The 21,278-nt window shown below is 34.4% G+C and overlaps 1 protein-coding gene across 3 annotated transcripts in view; it reads left to right on the forward strand.

Annotated features, from left to right (window-relative positions):
* Positions 1–228: 228 nt before the first annotated feature.
* Positions 229–21,278, forward strand: part of LOC143222325 (osteopetrosis-associated transmembrane protein 1) — a 45,294-nt gene continuing 24,244 nt past the window's right edge. The window contains exons 1-2 of one of the 3 annotated variants that reach the window (XM_076448711.1): positions 229–983; positions 7,442–7,550. In XM_076448711.1, coding sequence (XP_076304826.1) covers positions 339–983; positions 7,442–7,550 — 754 coding nt within the window. In that variant the 5' untranslated portion in view covers positions 229–338. The remainder of the gene's footprint in view (positions 984–7,441; positions 7,551–21,278) is intronic. The other 2 variants (XM_076448712.1, XM_076448713.1) reach the window with 2 other exon arrangements.

Raw genomic sequence — 21,278 nt, forward strand, 5'->3', positions numbered from 1 at the left:
TAAAAATATATCTCAAGGCGGCTGAATATTTAACCATTTTTAATTATTTAAAAGAATACTTATGGACAAAAATACATATGTTGTAATAAATTATAAATATGTTTATTTAAATAAACACGCAAAAAATAGTTTTAAATTATGTGAGAAATTCATAAAATAACAAGTTTTCTTCCCAGCGAGAGGGATGCGTAACTCTTCTTGCTAATTGCGGAAATATGACATCAGTGCTATTGACATGACGTAGTGACTAATATTGTGTACGATGCAATTTAAGAACTGTTCACACAGTGATACTATTTTTTGGTAGTAATGCGAAGTTATGTTGTACGTAAGTCGTTATGATGTATTATAAAAGTGAAATTGCATTCTTTATATATATATTTATGAAACTTATATTAATAAGCACTTACGTTACTATAACTTTAACTTCAAGTTCCAGTGCAGCGATATATCGCCATGGTTTTACGACAATAGAAAGTTTGTCTGGTTTTGGGGTTAAGCCTAATTACAGTCCTGAATTTCAAAATAGTGAAAATGACTGGACGAGTAAAGAGTTGTTAGACGTGAAAGTGAGTGGTATAACACATCAACCACCGTTTAAAAAGAAAAGAGAAAATGTTTTTCGGATTGATAAACTGAATCAAGATAATTCTGTCTCAATAAAATTAAAGAAATATATAGAAAGCAGTCAATATGAAAATATTCAGAAAACAACTTTGTTCAAATCACCATCAAAGGCATCATTTGATTCTAATGGCCATGCCCCTAATTCTTCTATTCCAGGAATTGCTAATAGTAATGCTGGAAGTGGATATAAATTGCTAAAGCCTGACAATGCATGTTTGAACGTACTTGGTGATTTTGCAAATGCCTCGTCAACATTTATTATGTGCTCCGTAATTAATTCAAAACCAGTGCGAGTCTGTAGTCTTTGTGTAGAAACATTTCTTCATGTGAAAGAAACTTACAATATAATTTTAAAGGTAAGAAATACAAGAAAACAAAACAAATATAAATTAAGTTTAACAATTAGATTTATCTATGTAGACAATAAAAGTTATGGTATAACTAAGTTGAAAATTTACAGTTGGACATTCCTGGTGAATGTATCAATTTATGAAAATGTGTACTGTTCTATTACATGGTGTTTGTACATTATGTATAAAGTACTGTATATTTTACAATTTGTTATTATATACACATGGATGATATTATATGACTTCCTATAGCACTACCACAGTGGCATTGATATTTATAGTATTGCAACTATATTATGATAGTAAACATAGTAATTTCCACAATTTTATATTAAAAGGATAAAATTTTACTATTTGTAAAGGTGTAAATAAAAGTAAAACTTGTAATTTTAATAGTTTAAGATTGTCATGTAATTGGAGGTAATTTGATTTTTAAAGTTTTGATGAAGACCACAGATTGCTGAGTGGTGATAATTAAAGGACTGATAGTACTAATGCTGGTATATTTATATTTTAAAAATAATACTTTGTACAAAAGCAACCACTGTCACCAAGTAAAGGGGAGAAAATTTAAAATTTTACTACCTTTCTTAAAATTCTGTATTTAAATCTTTTTGATGAATTTGAAATAATGTTTAATATAAACAGTTTATAACTTGAAATCAGAAATGAATGCATTGTTTGCCTAATGGTAATATTTCAATTGAAAGGTGATAGTATTCAAACTAAGAGAGTAAATTTAATGATATTATAAGATTTGATACAAAATTAATGCTGTAATAGGAATAAATTGTGATGTTGTAATAACTGTGGTATTTGCTGTTTTTATTCACTAATGCATAATGAATTATGAAACTTGTACTTAGCCTTATGAATAATTGTAATCTTGACTACTACTCTGGTATTACATGTTTCTTTTAGCTCAGTTTCTTGTTTAAGGTTTAAACACATTACAATTCTAACGTACCTAAAATAGTAATAGCTTCTAATTTCATTTTATTTCCTATCTCAAGGAGAGAAATAAAAAGTGGGAAAATAAAGTAAGGTGGTATAAAATGTTTTTTAAGATACGTATATTTTATATAATTTAGATTCATTTACATTCAGTAAATCATGTTAGGTCTAGCTTTTTGTATGGAAAAGTGAATCTGTCTAGACATTGTAGTGCATTGTAAGTTACAGTTTCCTTTTTTTGAGCTATGGCTTTGGCTGATTTTTCATTTTAAATATTTTTAGTGAAATTATTTACAAAAAGTTTGGTCATATCCTGATTTGAAACAGTTGTACAATGAACTTGTAGCTTTTGTAGTTCTTAACATATTTAGGAAGCAAGGGCCTGTTGATTTATTTGGGTCATGCACACACTCAAAGCCAGCTCTTATCTTTGTAATATTTGTGAAGCTTTCCCTTAAATTTGCTGTATTTACCACATCTAAAGACTACCCATCCAAAGGTCAACCTCTATTAGCAAAATAAAACTATCTTAGCTGAAGATGACTCCTACCCTACCATTCTCTCACCATAAGTGCTAAAAAAATAAAATAATTCACTGACACCATTAGTTCATTCAACAATCTTCAATACTAAAATCAGGTCCTATTAAATTCTTTTTTTAAGAAGTTGTAGAGGTCCTAACTTTCCTTTGTATGACAACTTCTCTATCCCAAGTATCATCCTTTCTTTTTAAAGATAAGGAGTTCAAGATTGAATACATTACTACAAATGAGGTCAATTGAGTGACCTGTACAATGAAATTATAATCTCTAGACTCTGTATTCAATATTTTTGAAGATACAAACTAAAATACTATTTGTCAATCCACTAGCAATGGTTAAGGTTACATATAACTATGTGGTTAAATTATATGCATAATTCATATATTAACATTCCAAATGTACTACCTTGTACATGTTAACTGGAGTTTAAAATGTCATTTATGAAATATTTGTCCAACATGTTAGTTGATCCAAATGATTCTATGGGTCCTCAAGAAGATACAGCTAGAATTACCAAGAGTTTAATGTAATCAGAAAACTTTATTAATTTACTAATTATGCCTCTTTAAGTATCATGACATTTTATAATATGAATAGCATCTCAGCTACAACCATGTCTGTCATATCAAGCCATCCCAGTAAGTGCTACTTTTGAAAGAAATGTCTCGTTAATACTGGATAAATCGGATGTAGTATCGTTGACGTGACATAGGTTTCCTTCTTTACTTTAATTGTAAGTTCATAGATTTAATGCAAATAAGAAAAGCAAAGACTCGAGGACTGACCCTTAATGTACTCCACAAATAACAGTTGTCAAATTTGACTGGACTCCATTAGTAACAGCCGTTGCTTTCTTTCATCCATCAACTCTACAGTCCAATTATGGTCTTTCCCAAAATTTTCTATCTCTTGTGTGACATCGTATCACAAGATTCTTCACAGTTTAAGTACATCAATTTCACATCCTGTCCATTGTCTGGATAGCAAAGAGCATACACTAATGAGAAGTTAACAGGTTAGCAAGGAAATATTTCTCCCTTTATGAATCTGTTTTGTGAAGCTTTTTTTTATTAGACTATAATTATTTCCATTAAAGAAATAACAGTAATTGGCTATAATTTTTAGGGTAGCTTCTAATACACTTTTAAAAACAGTCCAGCCCCCACTTTAACATTTTGAATACCTTAATGACCAATCTGCAAATCAGTGAGAGTGAATTTGAGGACTGAATGAGCTACAAAAGGGTTTCACAGTTTCTGGTAATCAAGTTAGAACCCAAAACAATGTACTCTAATAAAGAGCTTGAACTCTTAACCTCTAAAAACCACACTTCAAAAAGAATTTGCCCTTCAATAATGTTTAGCCAATAAGATGCAGAGTTTAAGGGGTTGGCCAGACTGTACTGCATTTGCACAAATAACAGAAGTGTTTAAGCTAATATATTGTGATTTGCCAAGCTAAAAGTAATTATGAATATTAGATACTTATTGGTGTAATAGAGATAAGACCATTGATTGTAAAGAAAAGTGTGTAATAATACAGTAATTGTTATAATCATTGTCAATCATTATATTAAGCTAGTTCACAGTTTCACGATAGATTAATATTAAATTAACACTGAAATAGTATTAACTATTTCTTATGCAGTTATTTACTGTAGTACCGCATCCACAATGTACGTAATGTTCGATTACACATGACAAATTTTTAATTTAATTAATGTACTAATATATTAAATGTTTATCAGCTACAAAATATTAATACACAATAATTTCAACTATTGAATAAATTTTCTTTTGTTGTTTTCTGTTATTTGTGATAATTCTTCAATCTGATACTTAATAACTAGTGAAGGTGAGTGACAGTAATTGTCTAAAGTAAATCTTTGTCATTGTTGATGTTTCAGCATGCATAATTGTATTATGCTTATCGGCTGTCTTACCTATCCCTAAATTTAGAGCCAGCAGACAATGACAGTAGCTTTAGCACCCTCATGTTGTGCAGAAAGTAGTTCATCAAATGCAAATTAGGCCATGATTAAATCTGCTAAAACTTTTTTTTTTTTTGCTAGTCTGAATTTGATGATAAAAAGATCCATAAAACATTTGTGGTCAAATTAATATCTTTACAGAAACAGTAATTCTTTAAATACAGGATTTCTAGTTATTCTTTCACCAAATACTTTAACAGAATAAAACTTTTCACTCTGGAAAAATATACATAGAGAGAGAGAGAGAGAGAGAGGTTTAGTAATACTGTAAAACCTGTCTAAGGTGGAATTGCACGGGACCAAGTAAAATTTCCAGTTTAAGCAGGTTTTTTGGCTTAGACAGTAAACATGCACTTCCTTAATTACATACAATTATGACTATAGTTTTATAAAGCTATTCCAGTATAATTGAAATTTAGAATAGTTATTTCTAGTATATCTTAGTTAAGATTGGTTAGTTTCAGACTACATTACTACAGGTACACACAACTGTTTATAATTTCATTGTTTAGAGCTCAAAATGTTTCAAAACAGAAATATGCTTTAATGGTTTTGCCATTTTTAGTATAAACAAAAATTAATATGATTAAACCTGTCATCTGCATTAAAATTATGCTTAGCCATCTTGTCTTGTTTATGAAAGTTAACATTAGTTCACCATTATACATTATATGCAGATAATTTAGAATTCTCCATCAACAAGAGACATTTAGCTGTTTTATAACTGAAAATATAGCTTAAATTTTTTTGCTCATTGTTTGAAGAAAAATGATTGGGATGATTGTACTTGGGCAAGATTTCAAGTAAGACATACTATCACTTTTGTGAACAGTTTTGTACCTTTGAAAATACTTCATTGAGCATTGTCAGGCTTTTGGGTCCTTTTTATAGTTGATATAAATACAACATTTTCTTAATGAAATCTTTGACTTATTTACAGATGTTAGTATTGCTTACATTTTGTTTTGAGATATTGTTTTATTGTGTTGTAATATATATAACAAAACATTCAGAACATTTTATGTTCTGCATCAACTATTTTAAAATAAAACGTGTTTTAGTTTTTATTTTAATTAAAAGTGTAACAAAGGTATAGTTAAATTAACAGTTAGACAATCATTAAATTACCTGCTGATATGCATTATTTGACAGTATGGATCTATTCATCACTCAGCAGGTGGCTGAGTAGATGAGTTTAGGTTCCAGCCCAAGGGTCCACACTGACACCCACCTCATGTGAAGATCTTCTGTCCACAGGATTTTTTTTTTTAACTGATGGTGGTTGATTTATGTACAAGACTTAAATGAATACATGAAATGGAAACAAGAAAAACTTTCAAAACAGGAAATGTTAACTACTACTGAGTGTTAAAATCAGCATATTGTAGATCCACAACAGCAGTACACATTAATTGTTACACTTAATAGATTGTTCGGCATGTTATGATTATAAATATAAACTGCTACTTTAAGAACAGTTAGAACTGTTTCACTGACAATGTCATCTGGGTAATGACTAGAAATAATTCAAGTGAACACACTGAACTTCAAATAGAACTTAAATGAACGTTATCAATTTTGAGAATGAAATTTTCACTTCGTTTGTAATTTCTGAAAATTTTTCTGTTTGGATACTGGTGTTGGAGATTTGTATGTGAACAAAAGGTCTCCAAATTTCTTAGAGTATGCAATTTTGAATAGATGCAAATCCTTAATGAATGTGGAAATTTTCAGTATAATGATATTAGTTGATAAGGGCTTGTATTTACTTTAACACTTTTTGACTAAGAGTTTGTTGACCATTAGTAACATGATTTGAAGGCTTTTAACGTACAAGCTGTCGTTTTCTTGATGATCCACTTGGAGTTGTATCATTTTGTGTAAGTCAGGGTGATATCAGTGAATTGTTTTGCAAATTTATTGTTCCACCAGACAACTTTTTTTTTTGGCTAAGATGCATTATTTTCAATATATTTTCTGCTTATTATGTCAAGTTATTCTGTATTTTAGCTTTTCATTTTTGTATTTTTTTCCCAATTCTAAATTTGTTAGCCATTTTGTTTGCAGTAGAGATCAGATTTTGTGTTATCTTAAAGAGAAGTTTATTTTGCTATTAGTTAATTGCTGTTAAAATTAATGTATATGATTAGAATCATGTTTAAATATGTGTGTGTGTGTTTTCTTATAGCAAAGCCACATCAGACTATCTTTTGTGTCCACCAAGGGGAATCAAACCTCTGATTATAGTGTTGTAGATCGATAGACAAACTGCTGTCTTTTTTACTTTTCATAATTTCATAACTGGAATGTATATTTGGCAAAAGCTGTGAACAAATGTTTGTGGGAATTCCAATGTTTATTGGATTGTACTAGTTTAGGACTTCTTTACTGTGATACAGTATATCTATCCATATAATTCCTATATGACAATATAAAGATATACATGTAGAAGTGATATAATGGGTTCATACTTTTTAACTTTTCTACCACTCTTATATACTTCCAACTTGGTTATCTCTTTTAATAACAGATTTCCTATGTAACAACTTTTCAAATGCTGTTCATGATTAGAAAAGACAAGACTTCAATGCCTGACTAATATAAGGTACTAAACTAATAAATTGATAAAGATAGATATCTGGTCATCTGTTACTACAACAAGGTTTTCAATCAAAGTAAAGATATTCTCTTAATTTCAAGATTGTGTTTAGAATCACTTAATCATATTGTGTATTGGTATAATTTTTTTTTGGCTTCGTTAAACAGATGAATAAATATTGTATTTCTGTATTTATTTTGGTTTGGTGACTTTGTTGTGTGCGACTTGAAAGGGTTTAATATCCTTTTATCAATATTTTTCTTATGTTATATAACACAGCTACTTTTAGTTTAACAGATTTTCAGTCATAGGTTGTTTTTTTTTATTTTTTAACTGCCATGTTTATGTGAAAGTGATTAGGGAATATTTATTATTTCAGAGTGAAGAGAAAACGTGCACACAGAAGTTTTTCCATCAAGATAGGCTTATGGTTGTTCAAACTACCTATCAAAATATTGTTAATTTGTGGTCTAAAGGTTGTTGTGACAGTAAGTGAAGAGTGTGTGTAATTTTAGGTTGGATTAGATAAGTTCATTTTTATGATATTAATTATGACTGGAAATTCATTGCTTTATATTACTTTAAAGTTTAAATTTTATGATATTTATACATATTCATATTTATTTAGTTGTATAATTTTTATCATTTTATTATTATTACTGACATCTGTGTGACAGAAGAATTTATTTTTGTTTGAGTTTTTTTCAAGGTGATTATATTTGTTCACATATCTTTTCCAAACAGTAATGTAATGGTGCATTGTATGAAATTATGATGAGTACTATAAAAAGTTCAGAGATTCCATTTAAATTGTTTCCCAACCCTTGCTGGATACTTAATAATGTTAATACACATTAGATTCACTCATTTTAGGGTGCTAATAAAGCAAATAGTAATTGGCTGCATGAGAAATAATGGTAGAAGGAATCATTGTTTTAAAGCTACTTATTAACTTCTTACACCTTCTTGTGCAAATACTTCCTCTACATTTGTGTGTGAAAGTCCTCATTCTCTTCCTTCGCACAGTTGACTTCTGGACCCTCTCCTCCCTTTATTGCTGTATATTCTCCTTCATAAGCCTTGAAGCTGAAGTTGAGAAACACAGAATGGAGTAACTTTTCCACCCATCACTTCTTTGTCTACTAATGTCTCTGGCTTTCTGTCCATTGTTTTCTTTCTTCTCTCATGTTGGTGTCACACCTGGCATTTATTGCAGGTTTCTAGTTACTCCTGCTATTTTATGCCTCATCCTACCTGCTTTATCATGTAACATATAAAAGTTCTTGTTTAAGTATAGTTAATTCTTCTTTAACACACAACTTGAGGAATTTTATGTTTGGATACTGTTTATTACTCCTTAGCATGTTCACATATAATATATCGTTTAGAACGAGTTCATTACTCCTTAACTTGTACTAGTTAGACTATAATGTTTGAGCACAGTTACTTACTGCCTAGCACATACTACTTGTGTAATGTGTTTATTCACAGTTTATCTCTCTTTCACAGGTATGGTTCAATGTTGATGGTTGGTCATGTGTATTTATTCCTTAACATGTAAACTTGTACATTAATGTTTAGTTAGTTAGTTACTCTTTCATTTGTAGCATACTGTTGTTGACACTTCTTTCCAGTTTATTATTCTTTAATGTGTCCAAAGAGAAGGTAATGTTTACATCTTGTTCATTACTTCACATTTACTCTTGGTAGATAACACTTGGTCTTAAGGGATTATGCCTTGTTATAGCTGTTAATGTGTGATTATAGTTTCCTATTCTTTAACATGCATATCTAGAAGGTAATATTTAGTTCTAGTTCATTAAGTCTTAATGTTTACATGTAGAATATATTGTTTTGAAAATATTCACTACTTCTGTCATGTACATATAGGAGATAAGGCTCATTTCCCCTTACAGCATTCCACTTAGAATGTCATATTTGATTGTGGTTCATTGATCTGTTTCATATTTGTAACAGTTGATGGTTAGAAATAATTGCTAATTCTTAACATGCACACTCAGATGTCAGTGTTTATTTTTAGTTCATTACTCCTTAATAGGTGCACACAGTAGATGATGCATTGATCTAGTTGTACTTGGACATTCATGTTTAATCCATGTTTGTTATATCTTAATATGTACATAAAAGATACAATATTTTAATATATTTTTTCTTATCTTGCACCACAGTGGCAATGATACATAACTTCATTTATTACTCCTTAACTTGTTCACTCAATGAGTAATGCTTTGTCATAAGTTTATTGCATGAATGATAATGTTTAGTTTGCATTCATTACTACTGCACATCTCATTAGAAGAGAAGGTTTGGACATAATCACTTGTATCCTATGTCTCCTGTAGTCAATGGTAAGATATGGCTACTTACTCCACTTTGTATACTTGTAGTAGATTCTGTTTAATCTCTTTTCTTTACTGTTATACATATATGTATAGAAGATAGTATCCAGGTTTAGTTTTGAGTCAGTGCTGTTGTGATGGTTTCGTAACTTTTCTTGTTCAGGGGACATTACACATTATTTTGGGCTGTCTTCTTGATTTGACCATGCCCTACATATGGATTTTTTTATATTTTGCTACTCACTGGTCTTGTTCCTTATCCTTTTGTTGCTAGCTTCTTTTCTGGTCTTCTGTGCCCCAATCCTAAGCTGTCTGTACATTTAGTCTGGTCTGTCCCATAATTTATACCATGTATATTCTCCTCCTTATCTCCTTCATCAGCTTCAAGACACTCCTTTACAGTCTATTCCATCCTTGTTCCTAGTACCTCACTTTCTCAAGTTTCATCAGATAACATTTTGGGACAACATGTGACCTGTTGATCTATTTTGGCTCTTCTACACTCTAGAATAAATTAACTTAAAAAACAAAAATACTTAAACCCAGATCTTATTAATCATATACTTATCAAGCCTTTTCTTAAACTCATTTAAGTGTACTGCCTCTACAACATCTGAAACGACCCATTCTAAGGCCAACCACCCAATTAAAAAAATAAAACTTTCTTAGATGAAGATGACACCTACCCTGTCAAAATTTATACTTGTTTCCTCCTAGCTGTATGACACTGGTTTTTGCTGTTAAATATGGAAAGGTGTATCAGCATCATCAATTCCCTTTACAATCTTAAACATCTCAACCAGATCCCCCCTAGCTCTTTTTTTTTTTTTTCAGATAAAACAATTTAAGAGATTTTAGTCTCTTCTCAAATGACAAACCCCCCATCCCAGGAATTATTCTAGTAACCCACCTCTGAACCCTTTCCAACTATTAAATGTCTTTTTAAGGTAAAGAGCTCAAGACTGAACACAATATTCCAAATATGGCTTAACTAGTGACCTGTACATGGAAATTATAACCTCTTCAGACTCTCTTCAGTATTTCTGTAAATACAACATAAAATCCTATTTGCTCTAACACCAGCAATAACACTTTTTGGATGGCTTTAGAGACTGATCAACCATTACACCAAGATCCATTTCTTTCATGACACTGTTAAGGTTATTCCCAAATTATACTTATAATTCAAATTATATGATAACCCACATGAATTATCTTGCATTTATTATAATTAAAATCCATCTGCAACATTTTTGCTGAACTCAATAAGTGATCTGAATCTTTTTGTAAATCTACAGCATCCTCTTCTCAACTAGCAACACCGAAGACCTTAATATCATCTACAAATTTTAGTAATTTATTAACTATTTATTCATCTATGCCACTGATATAAGTAAAAAAGAGCAAAGGTCCTGAGACTGAGCCATGAGTTATCCTACTTGTGACATTAATCCTGTTCAACTGAACCCATTTGTAACAACCATCTGCTTTCTTACATCCAGCTGCTCTTCTATCCAGTTTGCTGACTTATCCCCCAACCTAAAAAAAACAATTTTTCTCTAAGATTTTTGTGGCATCTTGTCAAATGCTTTCTGAAAATCCAGATGCACCAAATTTACAGTCTTATCCTCATCTACATAAGCAGTAGCCTTTATAGAGAATGTTCAAAGATTTGTAAGGCATGATTTTCCCTCAGTTAAATCATGTTGACTATCCAATAAAATATTAAACTTCATTAAAATACTTTGCAAAGCATTTTGTAACAGACTTTCCAAAACTTTTGCCACAGTTTATGTAAGACTAATGAGTGCAATAATTAGGATACTTTTTATCACCTCCTTTGAAAACAGGAGTAACATTAGCTAACTTCCAACCCCTGACACCTGCCTACTACAGCGGAGCACCATTAAGCCACGGACCAGTAAACCGCGAAATCACTTAAACCACTGTAGCAAGTCTTGTCATCGCCAATTTAAGAACGTGTAAAAACGCAGCTTACGAATTTAATTCTGGCTTTATAACTTCAAGGGGATATTTAAAAAGGATTTGCTTTAATTTGGGAAATAAATAAAATATATTACAATAGAAATCGACCGTTAATCTACCTTATCCGCTCTCTATGTCAGCTTTATGGAGGCCGCTATTGTTACTGAATCACACCTCTCCATACATTAAAGTTAATCCGCAGTAAATCCGTGAAAAAAGTGATCAATAATTAAAGTATTATTTTTAATTCGATAATCCGATATTTTTGTGGAATTGTATAAATATTGGCCACAAACCCAATAGAAATCACTCCATTGATGATGATGTACCAGTAGCTTCCTCAATTTCCCACAAAGGTTTAAGCCGCGGTTAAGCAGATTGACCCCCCCCCCAAATACCGCGGCTTAACAGAGCTCCACTGTATCCAAGGACTGCCAAAAACAGTAGTAAGTGGCCCACATATCCAATATTTAAGCTCTTTCAAAACCATTGGGGAAATATCTTGTAAAGGAGCCTTATCATTTCCTAAACTTTCAGATTTTTTCTTAAACAGTTCAGAATTAATGAAGTCATTTTGTTTGATCTTGTTTTCATTTAATAACTGTTCAAGATAGGAATAGCACTTAGATCGTTGTTAGTAAACACTGAAGAAAAAGCAAAATTTAACAACTCGGGCATCTAATAACCATCAGATACTAGTCTGTGATGACGAGAAAACCCACTTGTAGAGAAAATTATATATTTAAAAACAGCTGGTACGGGTAGAGAAGGCACTATTAGTGTCTTCTATTCCGTACCAGCCATTTTTAAATGTGTAATTTCATCAGATACTAGCCTTCCTTTATCATTCTTCAAAGATCCTATCCCAATTCTGATATTCTGTTCACCCTTACTATTTAAAGAAATCCTTGCTGTTAATTTTTACATTTCAGCCAACCTTTTCTCACATCCTTTCTGACATCCTAATTTCCTATTTCACCAACTTTCTTCATCTTCCATGATCTTCTAAATCTCCTGCCATACCAATCAATTTAAATTTCTTATTTGTGATGCTTTTTTGTAATGTTATCTCTTAAACACTGGTATTTTATTTGTGGCTACCCTTTTCTTTCTATAAAGAATATGTTTACTTTGAATATTTAAAATTTTTCTGCATCTGATTGGTGTCTCCAGATGACTCATCTGCCCAGTTAATAACAGATAATTCTTGTTGCATCCATTCAAAATTTGTAACCAAAATGTTATTCCTTATCTTCATATGAAGAAAAACATTGAACCTAATAGAGTAATGATCAGTTGCACCCAGATGCTCCCTAATTTCTGTCACATCCTTTCAATCATTTCTATATTTGAAATTAACAATAAATCTAAAATAGCATTGTTTCTAGTAGTTTTTTTTTTTTTTTTTTACTAATTGGTGAAGAAGGCCATCTTGAATAGTTTCTCTTTTTCCCTCATTATTTTACTTCAGCATTTCCCAAACTGTATGCCTCAAATTAAAATCATCCGTAGTTATGACTTCATTAGTAGCTGAAATCTTAATCTCATTGTAAAGTTTCTCTCTAATTTCATGATTTTTATCAATATTAAGTGGTGGTCTGTAACAAATTCTCACTAAAAGCTTTTTCCCATTATATCCACTAATAGAAACTCATATGGATTCAGTATTTTTTATTTATCTATAATATCTTCAACTTCAACAGGATCTAACTCATGTTTTATCCAAACTCATTTCTCCTCCCCTCTTTAATACTCTTTTTTTATTTAATAACTTGTAACCCTGTATTTCAAAAACTTCTGCCATCAAAATCATCTATGTTTTACCATGTTTCAGTGAAAATCCTCCATTCCTACCAATGCTTTATTTATTTCCTGTACTTCTAACATTACAATAGTAACATTTAAGCCTATCCTTATATCTACATCTTATATTAAACAGTTCTCTGCTTTGTTTTCTTTTTGCATTTAATTTTCCTGACCCTCACCACTGTATAGTCCTAGTGTAAAACATCCCTTACAGTTGTGTCAAGAGCATTAGCAAACAAACCAGCTGCCTACTATATTTAAATGTAAAATATCCATTAAAAAAATCTCCTTTCTTATGCTGAACAGATCCCACAAGTCCATCCACCCTAACTGCTCATTTTTATGTACTAACTTTACCCTAGTTTCTTGTGATGAAGTTAAGTTATGACCTTTTTCTTTAAATGTCTTTAACTTATTAATTAGCTCTTCAGATTTACTTTTCCCAACATCATTAGCCCCTACATGCATCACTGCTAGCCCCCTTTATTTTATCTTCTGCTCTGTCAGTTGTGTACACTATCAGTGCCCCTGGGTAGCATAATCTGATTCTTTCTTTCCTGATTTACACCAAAGACCATTTAATCCACATGTCTTCTCAAGGAATCAGTTCTGTTTCTCCCTTCCTTGATCATTTTATAGGTTAGTATGGATAAGAAGCTCAAAGAAACAACAGCAGGTGCACAACACTTAATGAGAAAATGTAGCTAAAATCATGAAAAGTTCAGTTATTTATGAAAGCCAGTATTAAAATTAGGATTTGAGATTATATTTGAACAGATCTTCTTGAGTGCATTCTAAAAATCATTTAGTTTCATATATTTTATTATCTAATAAAAGATGTAACAAATTAACATTTTCAAGAGGGCTATTTTGTTATCATCCCTGTATTTGTTTCCATTTCCTCTTGCTTGTTCATCAATGCTTTTCCTCTTCCTTTCTCCTTTGTCCCCTCATATTTTATGGCAGATGAAAGTGGTCACTTAATTTTTTCTACATTTTTTCCTTTTCTTTTTGGTATTTCTGTTCAAGACAGATTATCTCATCTTGTATACATCTCCAACTGCATTGTTGTACTTTTCCTCTTTTTCATTCTTCACTGTCCTTTCACATTTGGGACACCTCTACTACTCAGGATCTCTTTTCATCTAATTACAGAATGGATCTGCTAGCTTGTACATCTTGTATATGCTTCTCTCTCAAGTCTCCTTTTTATAAACCCCCTTTTTCTCTGGACTCAAATATGGACAACTCCAACACCATATGTCTCATATGTGGCTGTCTATCTCCTCTAACATAGTCATCTTTCAATTAATCATGCACCAGGAATATGCATTTATATATTTATTTATTCCTTTCTTCACAGTTCTTCCTTTGGATCTAACTTTACAGCTGTTGTTGCCTCACAGGGCATAGTTATCCAAAATTTTGCACTGGGCAAGGATAATGAAAATGTTCAAACCATTCACCCTGGTCCAGTCAGATGTCTATTTATGTTATTTATATATAATGTTTTCCAGTCTGGTTTTATTCCATGGACTACCCCCTCAGTGTGGATTCCTGTACGTGGTGAGGGGACATCCCAGGGAAGGTTCTGTTCTTTCAGATTACCTCCTCTGGGATCTAAACATCCACCCACGTGTCTGCCATGCGTGGCGACCTGTGAAGGGGAGGAGAGGATCCTGGTGGTTGAGGGGTCCAACCCTAACACACCATTGTGGCCCTGAATTCCTATAGACGGGCAGCCTTTGGGTGGCCCCCCTTGGGCCAATTGGTTGGTCCACTTGGACTAGTCAACCAAGTACCAGTATTGGAAGTTCTCAACAGGTGTTGTGGACATTGTGTCTGATGCTGGTGTTTGGGTATAGTGCTCACGAAACCCTGGCGTTGCTGCAGTGTCTTTGCTTGACATTGTAGTGCATCCCCTCGTAGGGCTCCATGGTGGGTGGGGTCAGTGGGCATTGAAATTTTCTTTTTTTCCAATGGATCCTCCTAATAAAAATTTAAATAAAGTAATGAAAAACAGTCGCCAGGTAAACGACCACGTCATGAAGACTGACCAGCAACCTTCAACGTCTGTACCACCAGTTGTACCTCATTTTCTCATCCTACATTCTCTTTAGGGCAAATGTCACCCTTTTTTATTCAGAAGGGATTGAAGGGACTTGCTGGCTCTCCAAAATCAGTAAAGATGCTTCGATCTGGAGATATATTAGTTGAAACATCTACATCCCAACATAGTGAACTCCTCTTGAATTCAAAGGCAATTGGGGATGTACCTATTGAGGTTACCCCTCATGCTACCTTGAATTCATCACGAGGAGTTATTGTTGAGAGGGATTTGAAGAATGCCCCTGAGTCAGAGATTCTCGCTGGTCTCTCCACTCAAGGAGTTTCTGCAGTGAGACGCATCTCCACTTGCAAAGACAGAGTTACAATGCCAACAAATATCCTCGTTTTGACATTTACATCACCACGTGCACCTGCCACTATCAAGGCAGGTTATCTGATTTGCAGGGTATGGCCGTACATTCCAAATCCTCTTCAACATTTCCAATGTTAGAGGTTCGGCCACTCAAAGACGTCCTGTCGTGGTTCTCTGATATGTGCTCGTTGTGATGGCAAGGACCACTATGCCTATAAGTTCTTGCCCAAAATGGTTGGAGGAAAAAAAGGTGCAGCGTTTGAAAACAACCCATAACATTAGTTATACTGAGGCTCAGAAATTGCTGTCTGCCACTCCATTTAGGACATATGCTGCTGCACTTCATTTCACAACTACAGTGGGAGTGTAGACAGATCTTTCTGTACCTTCAAGAGAATTGTTTTCAAGGCAAATGAAAAGCCTTTTGACCTCCATGGTTAAAAAGGTTGATGAATCGACTTCTACACCCATCTCTGTTCCTCACATACAGTCCAACAAATCTCAAGATCCACGTCCTTCAGTTTAAAATACAGGGATTTTTTCTGATACATCTTTTTCTCCAACCCCACGATGCAAAACAATCGTTCGTTCACATCCTCAGTCACTGGAATCCCCTTCCAACAACAAAGACCTGCCCAATCAACCCAGGGCAGGATCCATGGAGATCGATAGACCTCCTCCGAATAAGGACAGTAAGGAAAAAAAACGTAGTCATAAACAAAAGGATTCTCCAGCCACTTCGCCTGCCCATCATTAAAAATGGTTACCTTGATACAATGGAACTGTCGAAGTTTACATTCTAATCTGGATGATATCAAAACACTGATTGCTTCCTACTTTCCTCTATATTTTTCCTTACAAGAAACATTTCTAAAACCTGCTTATACAGTCACCATTCGGCAGTTTTTCCGTACAGAAATGACAGGCTGTGTTATGGACGAGTACATGGAGGGTTGGCACTATTGGTTGATCAGCATGTGCCTACCCTGTCTTTATCACTCAACACACCCTTGGAGGCCGTAGCCATCCATGTTTCCTTGGGTCATACCATCACTGTTTGTTCTCTCCATCTGACCCCTGGATAGACATATGATAAATCAGGCTTTGATGCTCTTGTTGAACAGTTGCCATCTCCATTTCTAATCCTGGGAGACTTTAATAGACATCATCCCCTCTGGGGAAGTGTTGTTATTGATAGGAGGGGTCACTCTGTAGAGCGCATGCTCTCTAATCACAATCTTTCTCCTTTCAATACTGGTTCTTCCACTTATTTTCATGCATCTAGTCAGTCCTTTACTGCTATTGATCTCTCTGTTTTCTCTCCTTCATTATTCTCCCATTTTTCATGGAGGGTTGACAATAATCCACTAGGCAGTCATCATTTTTCTCTACTTTTGAGAGAGACTGGCCGTGGTTGATGCCACCCTACCCGCGTCTCCCGGTGGAACCTGGATCAGGCAGATTGGTCCACTTTCACTGCTCTCGCAGAACTTGATCCTGCCATCGTGAATCAGCCATCAATAGACAACTGTGTGGCGGCGGCAACTGACTGTATTATACAAGCAGTTGCTCAGTGTATTCCTAAAACCTCGACACGTCTTTTATTTACCGAACATCTTTCGAACAATCATTCCATTCCAATGTATATGGATGGTTCCAAATCAGGTAATTCTGAGGGCTCTGCCATGGTTTGTTGAGGTTCGGTGGTTGCATCCAGAATCCCCTCTACAGCTTCTGTGTTCACTGCTGAACTGTACGCCATATCTCTTGCCCTGGATCATATTGAAGCTGAGCGGTACTATGACTGCACGATTTATACTGACTCCCTCAGTTGACTGGCCTTGGAATCACTTCACGTTGGCTCACACCCTGTTCTCGCTGATATTCAAAACTGACTGGCCCATTTCTCATTAACATCTACTTCTATCCAGTTTTTCTGGATACCAGGCCATGTTGGTATTCGTGGGAACGAGCTTGCAGACATGGCAGCTAAATCTATCTGCTCTGGCACTATCACCACTGTGCCTATTCCGTACACAGACTATGGTCCTGTATTCAAGGCTCGCTCCGTGCCAGCTGGCAGTCCACTTGGAGTGAGCAACGTGACAACAAGCTTTTTCAAATAAAACCCTATATTGGGCTTTGGCCGTCTAGCTTCCGTAAGGTTCGGAAGGAGGAAGTTGTTCTAACTAGACTACGCATTGGTCACAGTTTTTTAACTCATCGTTTTTTTTTATCTGGAACTGATGCCAGTGTGTAGTTTGTGTAACACTTGGATCACTATAAGCCACATTTTACTTTCCTGCCATCGTTACGACTTTCAATGACGGCACTATATTAAGCATGTTCTGTCCCAGGGTTTGTCTGTAACAGTGGACAGTGTTATTGGTGATGGTGACACTGTCCACCTTGATAAAGTTTTTAGCTTTTTAATGGCCATTAATCTTTTTAGTGTCATTTAAGTGTTGGATATTTATTCATTACACCTTTTTAATTGTGGTTCCCTTTTCAGTCTCAATCTCTCTAGTTCAAGTTGACATTGTAAAATGGCCAGAACATTAAATGACTCAACACCAGGACTGGAAAGGCCAACTTCAGGTGACTAATGCTGCTGTTTGAACTACCCGTTAGTCGTCCTGGGTTATTTTTATTACAATTTTGCTATGTCTTTTAACACTTTTCTTATTTTACCTTTTGATAATGGCTGTCATGACAACATTACCCGGAACTAGGATTGGAAAAGCCAACTTCAGGTGACTGATGGTGGTTCTTGTACTTACCTGTTTGTCTTCTTGGCAGGTTATGACCATTACCATTTTGCTAGAGAAAGTCCTTTACAACTTCTCTTGCTCTGCTTTCTCTCTTAACATTGTAGACTAGGTGTCAACATTGATTTTATACTCTTTCTGTTTTTCAATGATTTTTTGTTTTAACTTAATTTCCTTTTATGTATTTTACTACATTTAATTTATTTTTACCTTTTTACTGAACATTTGGTGCAGATAGCTTAGCTGCTTTGTGCCATAAAACACTAAATCAATCAATCAAACAATCTTTCCATTCCAACTTATACGGATGGTTCCAAATCAGGTGACTGTGGGCTCTGCCATGGTTTATTGCAGTTCAGTGGTTGCATGCAGAATCCCCTCTACAGCTTCTGTGTTCACTGCTGAACTGTATGCCATATCTTTTGCCCTGGATCATATTGAAGCTAAGCAGTACTCCAACTGCACTATTTATACTGACTTGCTTAGTTCTCTACTGGCCCTGGAAATCTTCATGTTGGCTCACACCCTGTTCACTCTAATATTCAAAACTGACTGGCTCATTTCTCATTAACATCTACTTCTATCCAGTTTTTCTGGATACCAGGCCGCGTTGGTATTCACAGGAACGAGCTTGTAGACACAGCAGCTAAATCTATCTGCTCTGGCACTATCACCACTCTGCCTATTTCATACATGGACGATGGTCCTGTATTTAAGGCTCAGCTCCGTGCCAGCTGGAAGTCAACTTGCAGTGAGCAACATGGCAACAAGCTTTTTCAAATAAAACCCTATTTTGCACTTTGGCTGTCTAGCTTCCATAAAATTCAGGAAGTTATTCTAACTAGACTATGCATTGGTGACAGTTTTTTAACTCATTGTTTTCTTTTATCTGGAACTGATGCACCAGTGTGTAGTTTGTGTGACACTTAGATCACTGTAAGCCACATATTATTTTCTTGCCATCGTTACGACTCCCAAAGATGGCACTATTTTAAACATGTTCTGTCCCAGGGTTTATCTGTAACATTGGACAGTGTTATTGGTGAGGGTGACACTGTCCACCTTGATAAAGTTTTTAGTTTTTTAATAATGGCCATTAATTTTTTAATGTCATTTAAGTGTTTGATATTTATTCATTACATCTTTTTAATTGTGGTTCCCTTTCAAGTCACAGTCTCCCTAGTTTGATTTGAAATTGGAAAATGGCCTTGACATTAAATAACTCGACACCAGGACTGGAAAGGCCAACTTCAGGTGACTGATGCTGCTGTTTGAACTACCCTTTAGTCTTCCTGATGAGTTATTATTATTTCAATTTTGCTGTATGTCTTTTAACACTTTTATTACTTTTTGATACTGGCCATATTGATGCATAATCCGGAACCAGGTCTGGAAAGGCCAACTTCAGGTGACTGACAGTGGTTCTTGTACTTACCTGTTAGTCTTCTTGGTGGGTTATGATAATTACCATTATGCTACAGAAAGTCTTTTACAACTTCTTTTACTCTGGTTTCTCATTAACATTGTAGACTGGATGTCAACATTGGTTTTATGCCATTTATGTTTTATAATGCTGTTTTGTTTTACCTTTATTTCCTTTTATGTATTTTACTACATTTACTTTATTTTTACCCTTTTCTGGACATTTGGCACCGATATCCTATCTGCTTTGTGCCATAAAACACTAAATCAACCAACCATGGACTACCATGGAAGAAGTCAGCTACAGACTTGTGTTTCTGGCTAGTGCTTGCTGACTTTTAATCATAAAATGGCAGTCATCATCAATTGATGCTGATACCTACAACATTCTTGCTGTTTAAGGGTTAAAAGTAGAGTTTAACAGTTACCCATTATGCTGTCTTCATTAAAGGAATTTTTCTGGACTAAAGGACTGATGGGGAACTGGACACATTATCTAGGTTTTCCCTGTACAAATTATCCCCCTCCCCCTTCAGAAAGGCATAGGTAGACCCTTATCGCTTGCTTACCAGCTCCCAGCCAATGGAAAATCCTCACCAGTTGGGACCTGAGAGTGGATGTTGAGACAGTGTCACTGTGTTGAGTGATTGGGACAGGGATGTTTTGAAATGTAGTGTTGACCACACTAACCTTGTTATATCACAATCTTCAAGTTGATTTCAGACACATTTCACCTACTCTTTCTGAATATTCATCCACTTGTTTGCCAAGCATGGTGACTCATGAAGGAGAGGAGAGGATCCAGGTGGTTGAGGGGTCCAACCCCAACACACCATTTTGGTCTTTAATTCCTGTATATGGATAGCCTTGTGAGCTTGCTCATTAAGTTGGCTGGTCCTCTTGGGCTAGGGTCAATCAAGCACCAGTGTTGGGCATTCTCAACAGATGTTATAGGCATTGTCTGATGCTGGTGTTTGGATATATAGTGCCCACAAGATTCTGGCATTGCTGCAGTGTCCTTGTTTGGCATTGTAGTACATTCCCTCATAGGACTCCATTGTGGGTGGGGTCAGTGGGCACTGAATCTTTCTTCTTTCATTATGGATCCCCCATAGCCACATAAAAATAAAATAATAATAAAAAAACAGAGCGTCAGTAAAGACCACATCGTGAAGACACTGAACAGCAGTCTCCAGCTCCTTCTACACCTGTATTTCATTTTCTCATACTACATTCTTTGTCAAACACCTTTCGGACAAATGTTTTCCTTTTTTTTTATTCAGAAGGGATTAGAGGTGCTTGTTGGCTTTCCTAAATCAGTCAAAAAGTTGTGTTTTGGAGACATCTTGATGGTGACGCCTACCCTAAAACACAGACAACTCCTCTTTAATCCAAAGGTCATTAGGGATATACCCATTGAAGTTACTTACCATGCTATTTTGAATTTCTGAT

The sequence above is a fragment of the Tachypleus tridentatus genome, chromosome 8 (assembly GCF_004210375.1).
Source record: "Tachypleus tridentatus isolate NWPU-2018 chromosome 8, ASM421037v1, whole genome shotgun sequence".
In the NCBI taxonomy this organism is placed as follows: domain Eukaryota; kingdom Metazoa; phylum Arthropoda; class Merostomata; order Xiphosura; family Limulidae; genus Tachypleus; species Tachypleus tridentatus.